At 41.0% G+C, this 16,759-nt stretch overlaps 2 protein-coding genes across 3 annotated transcripts; one reads left to right on the top strand and one right to left on the bottom strand.

The window, feature by feature from the left end:
• Positions 1-1,080: 1,080 nt before the first annotated feature.
• On the bottom strand, positions 1,081-4,215 carry fam241a (family with sequence similarity 241 member A). Of its 2 annotated transcripts, none has more exons than XM_076748671.1 (2): positions 3,967-4,215; positions 1,081-2,282 (listed from the first exon to the last, which is right to left on the bottom strand). In XM_076748671.1, exons 1-2 carry the CDS (start codon positions 4,114-4,116, stop codon positions 1,986-1,988), a joined length of 447 nt encoding a protein of 148 aa, XP_076604786.1. In that variant the 5' UTR covers positions 4,117-4,215; the 3' UTR covers positions 1,081-1,985. The 2 variants fall into 2 exon arrangements, with proteins under 2 accessions (XP_076604786.1, XP_076604787.1); XM_076748672.1 differs by having other exon boundaries at positions 1,879-2,282; positions 4,005-4,215.
• Positions 4,216-7,214: 2,999 nt separating this feature from the next.
• lrit3b (leucine-rich repeat, immunoglobulin-like and transmembrane domains 3b) lies at positions 7,215-11,730 on the top strand. The gene is made up of 6 exons (XM_076749296.1): positions 7,215-7,374; positions 8,700-9,074; positions 9,183-9,268; positions 10,366-10,659; positions 10,753-10,812; positions 11,181-11,730. The coding sequence occupies exons 1-6, from the start codon at positions 7,265-7,267 to the stop codon at positions 11,645-11,647; spliced, it is 1,392 nt and encodes a 463-aa protein (XP_076605411.1). The 5' UTR covers positions 7,215-7,264; the 3' UTR covers positions 11,648-11,730.
• The last annotated feature ends 5,029 nt before the right edge of the window (positions 11,731-16,759 follow it).

Raw genomic sequence — 16,759 nt, 5'->3', positions numbered from 1 at the left:
ATCAATTTCTTATCTTTGCTTGAATGTGAGAAATTGTTAATTACAGGCTTAAATTTCTGTCAGTTCCCCTGAAATGTAGAGGACTTCCACTGTGATCTACTGGAGATGGACCGATGTACAATTTCACGGCTGATAACAATAACTGATAGGTATCTGTTTTATCTGGTCAAGAGTAAGTTAATCAAGCAAGCAGAGGCACCAAGACAGAAATTCAGAGAGGCAAGGTCGCTTACATATTTAGAACTGGTCCCCATTCGAGAACCAGGTTTTGCAGATGGCATGCTTCTCCACAGCTATTGAAATTATTGGATATAAATACGAGCTGAAATTCCATTACTGGAACAATAACAGTGACTCCACTTTCTCATTCATCAGTCATCAATATCATGTACATTGCTAGTGTAGAAGAAAACCGTTTGACTTTTATCTTTCCTTTATATTGTCTTTGTATTATTATTTGTGCATCCCTCTTGAAGTGTCTGTCCTTGTATGACAGTGAGCTCTGTGTTGAGACAAACTATTTCACATGATTTAACAGAGCTGTGTGATTAAATCTGTGTCACCTTGTGAGGAGAGCCTAGACCAGCCCCGTGATAAGTCGCACATTTACTGTCACAGAAACTTAGCTTGCTCCTCAACCACTCTTCCTTTTGGTCTTTCATCATTACAATTGTACTCTGAGTAACACTGAAGTTTAATCTATTTTATCCAGGAAGCCCAGGCATCAATTCGCCTTTTGCTTGAAACAATTTTGCATTGAATTTATGTCAATCTACTCAGACAAACAACCACCAACAGACTGAGGGACAGCTTCTTCCCCAGAGCTGTCAGAGCTATCATCCCCTGCAGCACCTCACACACACCTCACCACCCCGCAGCAACACCCACACACTCATTTCAGTCTATTTCACTGCATTTTATGTATATTTTTATTGCATCTCGGTATATTTTCATTGCATTTTATGTATATTGTATATATGTTTTAAATGCTGACTTTTTATGCCCTGTGAGTTTATTTTATCTTATTTGTGAGTTCATTTTATTTTATTTGATTTTATCTTATTTTATTATCTTTTTTTTCTACACAGGGGTTGCAATGCAAATTTCGCTGACATGTCCATGCTCAATGACAATGAAAGCAATCTTGAATCTTGAATCAGACTTGTGAGTAGGGTCTCTCAGACACCCTCCCCTCTTGGGGTGAGCCCAGATCTACCATTTCCTGTGACCTGTATTTAATCCAGACCAGAACCTCGCTCTGGCAGGCTGAATTGTGCAGCCTTGCTGTGAACTTCTGTCTCCATAGCACACTGCATCAAACTCACCTGAACCAGCCACAGAACTGAACCTGAAGTTTTGTTTTCCTTCTACACCAGTATCTATCCCAAAGTAAACAATTTACAGTAAGGTGTCACAAGAACAGAACATGAAATGTAGTATGTCAGCTTTACATTCAGCCGCTTTCGTATGATTGATTATTGGAGCCATATTACTGCTGTGCTTGCACATCACATTAATATACTGTAGGATAGCTTCTTTTTAGGGAAACACTCGACACAGAGACGTGCAGTTGTGTTTCGTGAGTGCTGGGACTCCTGGACCTTCACTCTGTAGCCTCTGACTCAAACAGAAACAAGCCGTTTCCCCACAATGTCTTCCTGTTCCCTGATCAATACCATGTAGCTATGATACAGCAGCCAAGGCAGCAGGACAGCACCACTCCTGTTGCTGAAACAGAAGAAGCTCCAGTTCAGACAATCATGAAGACTGGGCCCAGCTTTGGATTTACTCTAAACGAGCTTCAATCATCTCTAGAAAACTGCTAACCACCCCTAGAGAGTAGTACAGTCCCCCCGCCCCCCCCCCCCCCCAAAAAAAAGCACAGACCCACTGCAGACTCCAATCCAAACAAATTAGCATGAGTCCCGCATGTGTAAGCACTAACCAAAGAAAACAGCAGGCTCCACTCTGATCAACAGCTCTCATTACTTCTGGATGTAGATAATGATGATGCACAGAGTTCCCACCAGTCCCAGGGCCTGGATCCCCAGGAACCAGAGCAGCAGCCAGAAGAAGACAATCACAACTGGCTCCACTATCTTGTCTCCAAAGTACATCTGGCTGAAGCCCATCCCCCGCAGACACTTGTTGAGCATCCCAAACAGAGTCCCCATCCGCTCACAGTCGTCCAGCTGAGGCTCTCTGGTGGTGGGGTCGTCCACATGGGGCCACCTGCTGGTGGGATCACTGGGAGGTCGAGGTTGGGTCCGGCTGCCATCGACCTGTGGAGACAAAATCCCAGACAGGTTGCACATACACATGAACACATAGTGACAGTGAAGACCATCCCACACAAGCACTTTATCATAACATCTCTATCAGTAATGAACAGAGCTGCACCTACACTGTTCATGTTCCTCTGTATTTAAACTCGCTCCAGTTTGCTTTGTTTAAACCTATTAAGGCCTTTAGACCTAAATCCTAATTTTAATGTTGTTCAGGTGTTCATTAAACTATACGTCCACCTTGTACGATGTAGCACACAAGGACAAACAAAACAAAACAAGGCTGCAGGCATTTTAATGGGTGTAAGCCTGCTGTTGCCTGCTGTTTGAACAGTGCAAGTCAGACAACAGTAATTACAGCTCTGTAGACATTGCCCAGCATGCACTGTAAGAAGCTGTGTGTCTGTTTCCTTACTATGTGCACTGACTGGAAGTGACATCGTCATACACTGACTATTTCTAACGATTGCTTATGTCCGTATCTAACCCATTATTCATTCTATTAACTGTATTTAGCCTCTGTGAAATGTGGATGGAATTGAGGAGTATGAATGCAGCTCCAAACAGCCTGTGCGGTTCATGACTTTATTTTCATGACACCTAATCCTATCTTCCTCAATCTGGGCAGGTATATTGATGATGTGACATGTAACTGAATCAGTAATATCACAGCAGCCTGTTGTCCCATTGATTGTATAATGATTTGTTTCATTTTCCTTACAGAACTACTGAGCATTCTTTGACATAGCCCAACTAAAAATGATGTTGAATCCTAAATCAAACTTGCAAAATAGTTGAATAATAACAAACCTGGGAACAATAATAACATAATAAATGATCAGATTATCCAATAATACAAACAGTTTTCTTGTAAAATAACAGGCTATTACTCGTTCAGTCTGAACTCCCACTGTGGTAACACTGAAGGCATAATGACCTCCAGATAGTAGTTAAGGCCTTAGGTGAGGTGAGGACTGTCAATAGAGACCAATGCTAGTCCCAACTGAACAAACTCAACTTGATAACATTGTCATGAGGCAGGTTACCTTCCAACTCTGTTAAACACACTGAAAAAGTATTACTCAAGTCAAGACAAGGCCCAGCCCTGTCACACGAGGCTCTCTCTCGTGAAGAGAACATGGCACCAAACTACACTAACAAAGTGTCCTATTTAAAGTTGTGCTGCCCCGCTGACACATCACATATAACCACAGTGGAGGGCATGGCTTGAGAGGTGTAAAAGCCACCAATCACTTCGGTGTGTATAAGCTACTGTAATGAACTGTCTGGGATACATCAGGCAGTTCTTAACTTTTGTTTTAAACATATAGTCGCATATCTATCGGGCTAATATATATCCTGACTTCAATGCATGTTCCCGTTCATGCGTCACTCCCTACCGTCCCACTTGCGATAGAAAAGAAACATTAAAGTATCAGACTTTTGACAGGGGTTTGGCTCATGCACTGGTTTGCTAGGATAACCGCTGACTAAAAACTGTTAAAACTGAGGTGGAAGTAAAGACGATGACAAGCTTTTTCACTAGTTTTTCCTGAGCTTTGCTCCGACGCAGTGGAACCACTCCCGAGTCTTGGTCCCTGAGGGTCGGAAACCAGAGCGTCAGGGTTAGCATGAAACCTAATAAAAGGCTACAGCTAGCTTGCTCGAGCACTTGCTTTACCAGGTGTCGCTGGTGGTGTGATGCGCTCTGCCTCGCACCGTGGACAGGTTGAGGAGTATGCCATCTTCTCTGGTTTTGTGACGGCGGCTCTTCAAATTCACGTCGACGAAAAACATACTGGTCATTTACAGGCGGTGTTGCAGCGGACATTTTACACCTAGTCCACTGACAGTAACTTTCAGGAATCAAAACATGCGAGTGAAGTGTTTCATAGCCCAGTCCCAACGTCCGCCCGCGTGCAACCGTCAAATTCGCGAGATTAGTGCTGGCTGCCAGCCACGGGAAGGCGTATTTGGATGTCAAGACACGCCCACATGCAGTACGTCTACTGTGCTGCGTTCAGAACAAGTGGGAACTTCGGAGACTTACAAATGTACTGTGTATTTTACTTGCTGCATTTACGTCAGCTGTTAACTGTAGGATTTCGTTCTAGCATGCATTTTGGAGTGTCCATTGCCGTTTTAAACATTTATGAAGCAGTTAACGGGGTGTGAATTCACTGTATCCACCTTTTTTAATGTTGGTCATCTTCTCCGATGCCAGGCCAGACCTCCAGCTGCTTGCCTCCTGCTCTGCACTACAGCAGCCTCCTGTTTCCCTGACTCCACCAGCTCACCTGCCAGTTGTAGTCACATTCCATCCTGCTCCTTGGGTTATGTTTTTCTTGGTTTCATCTCATTTGTTCATTGTTTCCTGGTGTGTTTAGTAATACCCACCTCTCCTCTTGTTTTGATCTATGGCTCCCTCACTGTCGCGTAAGCCTTTTGTACATTACCCTTTTGCAATAAAATCCCAACTGCAGCAGCTTCAAATAATAGATTGCATTTGGGTCCTAACCCTTCCTTGGGTGCTAACGCTTGTTTTGATCCTATCCCCTGTCCTATCCCTGCTGTAACAAACATTACATCTACACCTTTTTGTTGTCTTTGAAAATTTAATCAGGCAGAGGAAAACTGGAGCCTGATCTGAGATAAATATGTAAGTTATATTGAAGTGAACAGAGAAATTCATTAATGTAAAAAAAAAAAAACTCAATTCATTCCAGTGGAAAAGTAATGAAGGGGAGAAAGGAATGAGTACTCTCTTCAGTTTGGATGCATCAGTATCCAGATGTCTTTTAAACCCAATTTAGAGGCTAACTGTCTGATGGCAGCTGATCTTCTCAATACTACACAATAATAAGGGTCTGTCTTAAATCCTGGTCCAGGATTAAAGTCACCACCCAATATTTGGCTATTGATCTATGTTTGTCATGACATAACTAAGTTTCTATAGTGCATTTTATATGCTCTATATATCATATAACTATATAAATCAAAGAAAATGCCAAACTGAGACATCAACCCACCATCACAATAGACTTATAATGCCTCCTCATAGCCAGTTTAGGTGGTTAGTGCTCAGGTTTAAAAGGGTCTTTGTCAACACCTACTGGAAAGTAGCTATCACAGCAGCTGGGCCAATCAAGGGAGCAGCTGATCCTCTGCTCATACCAGCAAGTGAAATAGGCACATATTCTGTGTGGACACACCAGTTGATCTTATTCCTGAGGTAAGGAAGCTCCAAATGGGCTCACCATTGTTTTCCTTGTTACCATCATACCTTGTATGACCTTGTATGAAAAGGGTGGAGTCATTATTAGTGACTTTATTTTTTAATGGCAGGTGGAGTCGAGAGCGTGTCTGTTTCTATTCTATATATATATTCACGCACATTTCTCTAACAACTTGTGTTTTGAGTATATTTTCTTTTCGGTTTCTTTCTGTCGTGATGAAAAGTTGGATTGGTTCTTTTTCGTTGATGATTTTGATGAAACTGTTTTCTTCAGTGTTCACCCCATGTTGCTGTAACCCTTCCCACAGTACTGTGCACCCTAACAGTGAGTAGATTGTGAGCTCCTCCTGCACTAGGTCAGTGTGTTCTTTCACCTTGTTAATCTAATACTGACATTGTTAGTTTTTTATATTCATAAAGCTGTTTTTCTTAAAAAAAACATATATCTTAGGATAATGAAGATTTTATTTTTAATTTAATGCTGCTTCCTCGTTTCAACCTGCTGTCTGTGGCTAGTGGGTGTCACATTAATAGCTCCACTAATAAAAAGCAACAAAACAACCTTAAAAGACCCAGATTAACTCACTGGGGGGGCCCATATCAGCATCAGAACCAGTGGCCCTATACTGGAACACAACCCCTCCCCACTTTTGCGTCATCTCAGTTTGTGATAATCTGATTATACAAGCATAAGAAGATGCATCATATTGAGCATATATCGACTATATCAACAAAGGGCCCATCAATAACACATGACCTCATTTCATGAGCTATTGTGTTTCAGCACATTACCAAACAAATGCACAATTGTCTTACTGCAAAGTGATTGCTACACAGAGAACCTTTGGCCACACTTAATTTGTAATATCTGATCCACAGGCCTTTCGTGTATTCAGACACAGGTTGGAGCAACAAACTCTGTTTTATTAACCTATACACTATTTGGACTTCCACTTAACATGTCACAGAGAGATCCGTCACAGGTTATCATTTTTCATAGGCTGAGAAAAGCAGCCTTCTCTAGTCTGAATTTGAACACAGTCTGTGTATACTTCACAGTTAACTGTCAGTGCTGGATGTATCTATGTATGGTTTTAATCAGGGACATAAGTAAGTCATCTGGTACATTATTTGCAGGTTGAAGTATCCGCTGTGAACTCATGGAACATTCTTTACTTTATTACTGCTATTTTCCACTTCCATAGGGGAAAAAAGCAGGTTCAGCCAGGCCTTCTGGTCCTCTGGAGGGCAAAGCTTTGCACATGCAGCCCCTGAATAGGGCTACAGCTATTGTTTGGTCACTCCCTGGTGACTGAACTATGAGACACATCATACTACATTTGCATCCTATCAGAAAAACAACACGTTCCTAAAGGGTTTCTGTGAAGTTTTCAACTAATTAGTTACTAGAAAATACTGTTCAGACCATTTTTCAGATGGTAAATCTGATTAAATACACTGACGCCTTAGACTGTTGTGTGATGTGTAATGTTCCATATGAAATACTCCATAGTATGGGGTCAAATTGTCCTCAGTGCCCCAAAAGGCTTGGGCTGGCCCTGATGTTGTGATTTGTTATTCTGACAGTGAGGCGTGGGATTACATGCCACTTGTAAGCAGCGTAATCCCAGCTAATCTGGGATTCAGTTTCACTCTGCTCTGTGGACACAACCTCAGACTGGAGAGGAGTGGGAGTATGGAGATACAAAGGGCCTGTCTCAGCACAGGGTTTGTCTAATGAAGGATGTATCTGCTGATCCTCGCTCAAATCTTCCTGTCCTCCCTGTTGGCGGTCCACTCCTGTCCAGCTTTGTGCGCCTGCACGAATGGGAACAGTGGAATGGCAGAGCTCAGGTTGAGTGAGGCTGACTGCATTCTCATCTCTCTGTGTTTGTGTGTCCAAGTGATTTGTTTCTGTATGAGTATAACTCATTACAGTTTGTTATATTTGGAGAATGAGCATATTATTGAAGCGCTGTTGGAACCAGTACAGTAGTGCTAATGCAACAAATGTTACATTTGGTAAGGTCATCATTTGACAAGTTTAGTCATAACTAAATATTTTGGCATTGTATCATTTCCAATGACAAAACATTGCAAAAGAAAGTGAAATCGTTTGGTCTACCTCATGCATATTATCTGACAGTGTTCAGATAATAATGCATAACATTCCCAGGGACAGGATTGGAATGATGCTGTTGCAGCCAAATTTAATACATGCTAACAAAAAAACATCATTCCAATCATACATGTGTCAAACAGTGTACTATGTTATTATATAACATCATATACTCTTGATTTTGAGTTATCCAGCAGCAAAAGCAAAAGATTGCATTAAAGACTGTACATATGCTGATGGAATGAAATCTTTAATGTTTTTTGCTTCAGCAAATCATTATGAAATGAATGTTGAATGGCTATAGAATAATAATTGTTGATCTTGAAGAAGGCCTGAGGGCTGAAACATCATCAGAACAAAAGAGAAATGCACATGAGTCAGACTGCCACACTCTCATGTCTGCTTCCAGTCATCAGCCCCTCACCACAGCCTCTGGTGTGCATTATTTTTCTGTTGGCTCTCTATCAGCCTCGCTTTGACTCTGCAGTTTTGTGTGCTAATGGGCACGAAAATGAGGACTGACTGGTGATCCAGTCCTGCTGGCACCATTTCTGTGCCAGCCAGACTGTTCATTGTCTGCTTCCATTTAAATTAACTTTTTTCTTTCTTTTTTTTTTTTTTTTTTTTTTTGCCTTTTAGATGTTTTCCATAATTCACATAAACGCAGATCATTTTTTGGTTTTAAGTGTATTAGTTAAAGATGTTTTGTGGAGTTTTTACCACTAGTGGTGCTGTAGAGCAACTGATTAAGAAATAGTTAAGAAATGCATTCAGGATGCAGGATTCTAGTCATTTATTTATTTATTTTTCCAATGAAAACTCCTCATAGTAACTGGAGTTCATCTGTTAAAACTAATTACTGCAAAGCTATAAATTTCTCTAAATTTCCACTTCCACACAAATCTGATACATCAGGTAAATGGTGTTTGAGTATTTACACTGATGGTATTTGCATCACTTGTGTTGTCTTTTCAGAATATAAAGCAAGAACATGATCAATTAGAGTCAATAAGGACATTCAGAAATTACAATGTGTATGTGTTTATGTTTAACATGGCAGGTTGGTGCAGTGTAGTGACTCTGGAATCTCAGCTGTCCCCATTAATGTCCCAGCTGATACAGTCAAATTGCGCCTTGAAAAGACCTTGATCTCCAGGGTGCCCCGTGCAGCCTTCTTCAACCTGTCAGAGCTGCGCTTCTTGTGGCTGACCTACAACTCCATCACATCCATCCACCCCAGCAGCTTTGTCAACCTGAAGACCCTACGAGAGTTGCGTCTAGATGGAAACCTCCTGACGTCATTCCCCTGGGAGGGGCTCAGGGACATGCCCCGCCTCCAGACTCTGGGTCTCCACAACAACCGTCTGTCCAGCCTCCCAGCCCATGCTTCCCTCTTTCTCCCCAACATCACCTACCTCGACCTGTCCAGCAACAGGTATGTCCAGCAGGTACCACAGAACCAATTTGTTCAATGATGTAGAGACCTACACATCTGTCATTTCCAAGGACACATTTAGTCATGACTTTTCTCCTCTCCTCTCAGACTGACTATATTACCTGCTGAGCTGTTGGACCTTTGGTTTCCTGTCCCAGGACAACAGGAAGGACCAGTTCAAAGAAGAATTTTGGGTACAATACATGTTGGAGCAATAGAATCACATCATATTCTATCTGTCTAAAGTAGCTACACTTGCTTTAGATCAGAAAAGACTTAAAGAAGATAAGTATCTATAAGATAAATAGAGCTTTACTCAAGTAAGGCCAAGTGAACGTCCATGTTGAAGGGCTGCTTATAGACTTAATTGCCTTACCTATCCATATTAGCAATCTGTTTCTTTCAAGATTTGTTGTTTTACCTTGATGTTTGTAGAGCTATACACATGTCGTATTTATTGTCAAATGAAACTTCTGAGGTCAGCTCTTCGACTAGGCAAGATCATTTCAATACCATTCTCAGAAGCATTGGTTAGTAGGCACCATGAATTGGCATCATCATTCCTGCTTACTGTAGCAGGAATGCTGGTAGTCAGTTTGAGTTGGGGGTTTTTTTTGTATTAATTTCAGTGGCCTGGATAATTTATATCTAATAGTTCTTCAGGCCAACAGCACACATACTATATCTCAAAGCAACCGCAGCAACTAATAAGGCAACAACAAGGAAGTAAAAGCATAAAATTGAAAGGAGATAATAAGGGAGGGAGGCAGCATGCACATACGAGGATCTATCGATGCCCATTCAGCCCACACTGGACCCGATCATATGAGACAGCTGTCAGTGTAATTGTCACTGTTAACAGAGACTTCAGTCTGCAGTGTAGTTCATACACTTCAGTGACAAACCTAAGAATTATACTGTCTCCTGGGAGCCGATTTTGCAAATTATTACATAAATAATCTGCCAATCCTCCAGACTTTAGAGAGACTTCTTCAGAGTGCTTGGTACTCTTAGTAAATTTGATTCATTGTTTGGGCTCTGATATATCCAACTTGCCAAAGTCTCTGAAAAGCAAACATATAGATGCCCCACATGGATAGTTAACAGACATCACTGTTACTAGTTTCAGTTACTAGTTCAAAGAACAGCACAACGATACTGAAATAAATCATTGTGTACACTTGAAAACCTGCCATTACAGTCTCACTTAACTCCTCACTTCAGCGGTCTTTCCACTCAATTATCAAACATGAGAATGATGTAAACAAATCCAATTGTCCTGGATACCCAGGTCTCCATGACAACCCCTGGTTGTGTGACTGCCAGATCTCCATGGTGATGTCCCTGTCCATGTCTCTTGGGAGTCCTGTAGTTCTCATGGACCAGCTGCTCATATGCAGCAGGTCTCTGGGTCAGTCAGGGATGCTGCTGACCCAGGCTGAGCTGTCCCGCTGTATGAGGCCTTCAGTCCAGCCTGCAGCCACCAGAGTCATCTCTCCATTGGGCAGCAACGTCATCCTCCGCTGTGATGCCACCGGCTATCCTACACCAACCCTGACCTGGATCAAAACGTCAGCTTACACTGGTAAGAAATTCGGGGTCACTGTCAGGTGATGAAGTCATATTACCAACATCTGAGCATCAGTCAAGTCATGTAGTGTTTTGGTTTTCTGTGCAGATTGTTGCCAAGAAGACATCCTTCAGAACTCTGACCAGCTACCCAGGAATTTGGAGAGTTGTAAGTGGTGCTATCTGCTCTTTCTTTTAAACAAACACAAATCTGATACTCATGTCAGGGCACCAGTTAAATGATTTGGTTTAGCTCAAATGGGTGTATCACTGAGCATTTTGGCCATCAAACAAATTGAGAATCTAAAATGGGATTATATATTAGTTATTTAAATTCACTCTTATCCTCAGTTCCTTTTGTCGCTATCACACCTTTCTCTTAATGTAAGCACATTGAAATTGTTTTGGGATGATTCAGTGTTCTTTGGGTTGAGTTAGGGCTTTAGGTTGGGAGTACCACTAGGTTTTACTTGGTTCTTATCCTAAACGCTAAACTATAATTTGAGTGAATATGTTGTGCACCTTTCTATGTTCCAGTTATGCAGGAGTCTCCACGAGTGGGTGTTCGTTGGTCGATAATCAGCCTGAATGGGTTATCATACAAGGATGCTGGGGAATATCGGTGCCAGGCGAGAAACATGGCAGGAATATCTGAAGCCCCAATCAAACTGAAGGTGGTGGGAGTCACAAAACTATCCCGTCTTCCAAAGAGGAAGTTCCAAAAGACACCCAAATCATCATCAGTAAAATACAGGAAGCCAAACAAGACTGCAACTACTACCAACATCCTTTCACTGAAGGAGAATCAAATACTGCAAAACGTCACACCACTGTCCATGAACAAGTCCCAGACTGACCCTAATCTTACATCCAAACTGTTCCTCATTGACAGAAGGCGCAGAATGAATTTGCCACGTGCAAAAAAAAAGACCCAGACATCCATCAAGTCTGCACGTGAGCGCCAAGAAAACTCTACAACTCTGTTGACAGAAAGACTTGTGTGAAATAGACTGGAGTTGGTCAAGCTCAGTTACTGGATTTATCTCAACAAGCAGATTGGATGGCAGATAAAACAGATAAAACTAGTTTTTGGGTCATTTGTATGTTTGTTGTTGAGGTATCCTGTAATTTTGACTTGTTTGTAAAAAAATAAAACAGTGACATAGAAACTTGGATATAGCGTCTGCGATGTGAACTATAGTTTTCTGAAGTTTGGGTTTATAGCAGAGGTCTCAAATGACCAGCATGTGGTTCAGGTTCAGCCCACAGGATAATTTATTTTAGACTTATCGTTGTAACCTGGTAACCAGACGTTCATACCCTCCACAGAGAACTGAGAAACCTTCCCTGACCTTCTTCTTTCAAGATCTGTGGGTCAAGGAACAGCCTTGCAGGACTCATGGAGGATGACCAAACGAATGTAGTGTTTCTCATACATTGATTTATTTGTAGCAGCCTGCCACAACATCAGCATTGACTGCCACATATTGATTTTATATTTTTTAAATGAAAATAATGTTTTTATTCAAAATGGTAAAATCTTCATTGTAGAGCTGCACATTGACTCTCATTTAGCCCCTCTTTGCTGTTCACTCCTGGCCCCATCCTCTCTTTCTCACAAACACATTGACAATGGACCCTTGGGCCCTGTGAATGGCCCCTCCTGTCTGTGCACCCTCTCAATCAAAGTATGCATGGGAGGAGGGACTGTTGTTGGCTTTTCCCCAGAGAAGGCGGCTGGCTGAATTCCTGAATGGAATCAATAGGAATCAACAAATGGTTACTATCAAAACCAGCTCTTTACCTTTTTGGGCATCCTCAGAAGGTAAGATATGAGCTAATGATCATAGAAATATACAGTAGTACAAGAGATGAGTCAATGTCAATTGATATAATAATCAATCCCATTCAACTCAGACATGTTTAATCCATTCCTGAACATCATAGCAAGAAACACGACTTGTTTACTGGTAATATTTCTGTCATGTTCACTCTAGCTGTTCAGAGTAAGAGAGTACAGGGATGCTGACAGGGCAGGGAGAGCAGGTGACATGGAGGAAAGTGAACAAGGAGCAAAGACTCATGCTTTAAGTGACACTGCAACCAAAAACTTTTCGAGTTAAAAATCAATTCTACAAGTTTGAGTATGATCATGGGGCACTATTTTATTCTGAAAGTCCCATTTACATCACACACAGGGTGAGGGAGGGAGAGAAGGACGAGATCAGGTGTGGCCACAGCAAAGTGTGATTAGTCTGAGCTCATCTGTATATGAGCCCATATTAGGAAAAAGTCACTCCGGGTGTGTTGCTCCGCTCACCCAGAACAGCTGGACCCCCGAGCCCTACAAAACATACTGAAGGCTGCCACCTAGCAAAGAAAGAAACCGTCTCTGAATTCAACGAACACCTGACAAACGCTGCCATTGGAGGTATGAGAAGACCTCATCATCCTGCTGCCTGTTGAGAGAGAGAGCGAGACAGAGGCCAGGCTGTGCCAAAATATACAGTAATTCGCTGCTCATTCATTCATTCATTCATTCATTCATTGCCTAGAACTGTTTGCAGTGATTCATTGCATTTAGTCATGTATTTGTATTTGTAATTTTATTTAATTGATAAGGCATTTAATGACCATTTTATGTTTCATTTAATGACATGTTACAACCTGTTTTTTGGAAAAGTGCTAGGTATTGGCAGACTGATTAAGCGGTCTCTCACTTTAAGCTACATATTTTGGTGCCTATTTATGTTACATGATTTTCTAGAGGGTTGTAAAATAGAGAATAAAATTGGATTTTTATTTCTCACCTAACATTTAGCTAATCAATTCTTTAGCCAGGACCACCAGCTCTTATTTACATCTGACACTAAACGGGAGTCAGGTAGTCACCAAAGACAAAGGGCTGTTCTCAAGGAATAGAGTCTCAATGGCACCATACACATAGGCCCCTTAAGGGAGTGCAGCCTGGCCACTGGTCCTCAGGTACTTTGAATTGAGACCTGTTGCCTCTCACCATTAGTTGCACCAGAAAGTACAAATTTGGCCAAACTGTTTGACCTTGCTCTCTCTCTGAATCTAGATTGTAGAGGAGCAAGTGTCTGTTACATCAAAAACACTTTCTGATATTCATCTGGAGTTTACATCTAAATGTAACATGACCAGTAGGTGGCACCAGGAGACACTATGTAAACTCACTGACACTGTCACTGGGCCTTACATAACATAACATATAAATATGCTGAACATGATATATATCTTTGCTTGTTGAACCCCAAACATCTGGTTTCATGTTTTTAACTTGTGTCTTCAGAGAGATGTCTGGTCTTTCCCATGTCTCACTTCAATTGGGATATACTTTTGAGTTTGCTTTTTGAGTAGTGGATATGACAGAGAACTTTTGTTTATTATTCCCAAAGCAGCATCTCAAGTTTCCACAATTTACACCTCCCAGCCTGTTTTGATCTGAATCATAGGAGAGTTTGTAAAGGCCAACATAACATCAGAAATGCAGGATATGAGGCCCATCAGGGGGAAGTTGGATGTTTTTAACCCAGACCATGATCTTTTCCAAAACCTGACCATGCATGATTATTCTGATTATCTGGATATTGTAACTTACACTTGTGGATTGTTTGTTTGAAATACTGCAAATCAGCAGCTGATTGCAGTTCAGTTTCTCATTGAGACAGTGCAGTGCATGGTGATTGATCTGCACCACTTCAATGGGACACCCAGAAGAACACAGTCATAAAGTTGTCTCTCAGTTTATAAAATGAGCAGCTTTAAACTACAAACACAACGTCAGTGCCATAATAAATCACTGTGGAAAAAGAGTTCATTTTCATTCAAATCTTATCTGGATATCCGCATGCTGACAGATGATGTAGAACTGACATGTTAATTTTTGACTGATGTTTATGTGTCTGAGGATTAAATGTATTGTCAGGTGAGACATTAAATCTGATCATTAGGTTTTATGTCTTGTCTCTCACGTTTACTTTTAGTGGATATCAAGTATGAAGAGCCACAAAGTTTATGAGTGTCTTATCTCTGTGGGCCTTGCAAACACAATAAAGATACAATATGAGGAAGAAGCTCAGGGTCAGACTGGTTACATTAACTTGTCAGTCGAAACTCCTTTGACTGTTTAGCTTCTGTAGACTATAATTCAAAAAAATATTTCAAACCCTGATGTCAGCCCCTAGTTGCTGCAGTGGTCAAGCAGTGGACAGAACCAACAATAACCCTGGTTCTCAAGATGTTGGGATGCTGTGTAAAACATAAATAAAACTTCTTGTCAGAATTTGCTAATCCTTTTAGAGATGAACTCAATTAAAATAGGACAAAACAAGACAATATATTTGATATTTTACCTCATCAGTGTTGATGATTATTGGAAATATATGCTCATTCTGAATTTTGTTGTTCTGTATTACTGTTACTCAATATTCCACCATGCATGACCTTTCTAACACTTTATTAGAGATCAAGAATGAGAAGCCACAAAATTTATGAGTGTCTTATCTCTGTGGAACTCACAAACACAATAAAGATACAATGTGAGGAAAAAGCTCAGGGTCAGGCTGGTTGCATAAACTTGATCCTTTAGCTTCTATAGAAACAAATCAAATATTTGCTGCAGTGGCCACGTGTTGGACAGAACCAAAAGCATATTGACAAATTTGCTATTTTCAAAGACTTAACTGGAGAATTATTGAGGCTAAGAGTGTAAAGTTTGTCTCTAGGGAGGCATTCAAGGAAAGAACATGGAGTCATTAACGTCACAAGGGATTATCCTCTTGGCAGTGTGAATGTTCATGACTATCTGCCTATTAGATAAGTAGATTATGGAGTATAGATGGGTTACAAGTTTAAGGAAAAAAATTCCATGCCATGGCCTTCACAATCACCAGATCTCAACCCAATTGAATACCTGTGGGAGATGTTGGAATCATGTGTTGGGGAATGTCATAAATACAAATAAAGCAACTAAGAATGACTTTTTTTTTCTGATTAAAGAAACTAATAGTAAAATGTTAGACTAACACATCCCTCCAGGTGGTCTCTACACAAACGTAGCAGCATATACGTAGTATGTGGCATGCAATGAAAAGCAGACGTTTCACTTTCCAAGACAAATTGACAAACAATTATTTTTTGTTGAAGCAAAAGTCAGTCAGTGTACCTAAATTAGTTTGTCAGAGTGATGAAGAAGGCCAATCTTGAGCAACATTACAGCTTGAAAAGTAGTAAACTGGATGAGCTGCAAGGACAAATGTGTTTGCATAAAGTTAATGCTCTTTGGGGGAGTTTGGGGCAGGATGCCCAAGAAGCAGCTTTCACAAGACCACATTCCAACAGAGACAATGTTAAGCTAATGGGTAAGAAGTTGAAACCTTTTCAAAAGGGGAATTTGTGAAGGAGAGCCTTGTTGCTGCTGCAGGGCTGTTGGCACCGCACAAAGTATAATAAATAAATAAATAAATAAATAACAACAATAATAATAATTCATAGAGATGTAGGAGGACATTACCAAGAACCTCTCAGAGCTGAACCTCAAACTCCAGCAGCTTCTCAGCTCTCTTAAGACTGATTTAAGGACTTTGACTCTCCTACTACTTCATATAGCTCACTGATCTGATTGGCTGACGTCAGCCCATGATAGACAGTGACAGACAAATGGTTCATTCAATCACCTGTCAAGCTTTTTTGAAAGCCCCTGCCCTCTTCCAAACAGTTTCCAAGGATGGCTTCCCAGATGGTTTATTACACAGAGCCATCTGGGAAGCCATCACGTCCGGTAAAAAATAACTCCTCTCATTCCGCAATTCAATTGTGTGTCCAAAATGTGAAGCGTTCATCCAGCGGGGAGCATCAATGTGCTCAGTAAATGTTATGTCTGTGCATTAGATTTTCATGTTTTTGAGTAAAACAGGGAGTTTTAGCTTTATGATGGGATAGATGAAAGGTCAGAGGGTCAACAAATAATGTGGGATCATCCTCTGGAGATCATGAATATCGACCACCTTCAGGCTCTGCTGCTACTCATACAAGTAAAAATGAATATTTCAACAAACTTAACCCTACAACTGTGGCTCAACAAGATACAGACA

Source organism: Chaetodon auriga, chromosome 14 (genome assembly GCF_051107435.1).
Source record: "Chaetodon auriga isolate fChaAug3 chromosome 14, fChaAug3.hap1, whole genome shotgun sequence".
Lineage (NCBI taxonomy): Eukaryota > Metazoa > Chordata > Actinopteri > Chaetodontiformes > Chaetodontidae > Chaetodon > Chaetodon auriga.
Note: the sequence above shows the minus strand (reverse complement) of the source record. Positions and strands in the feature narration are given on the sequence as shown.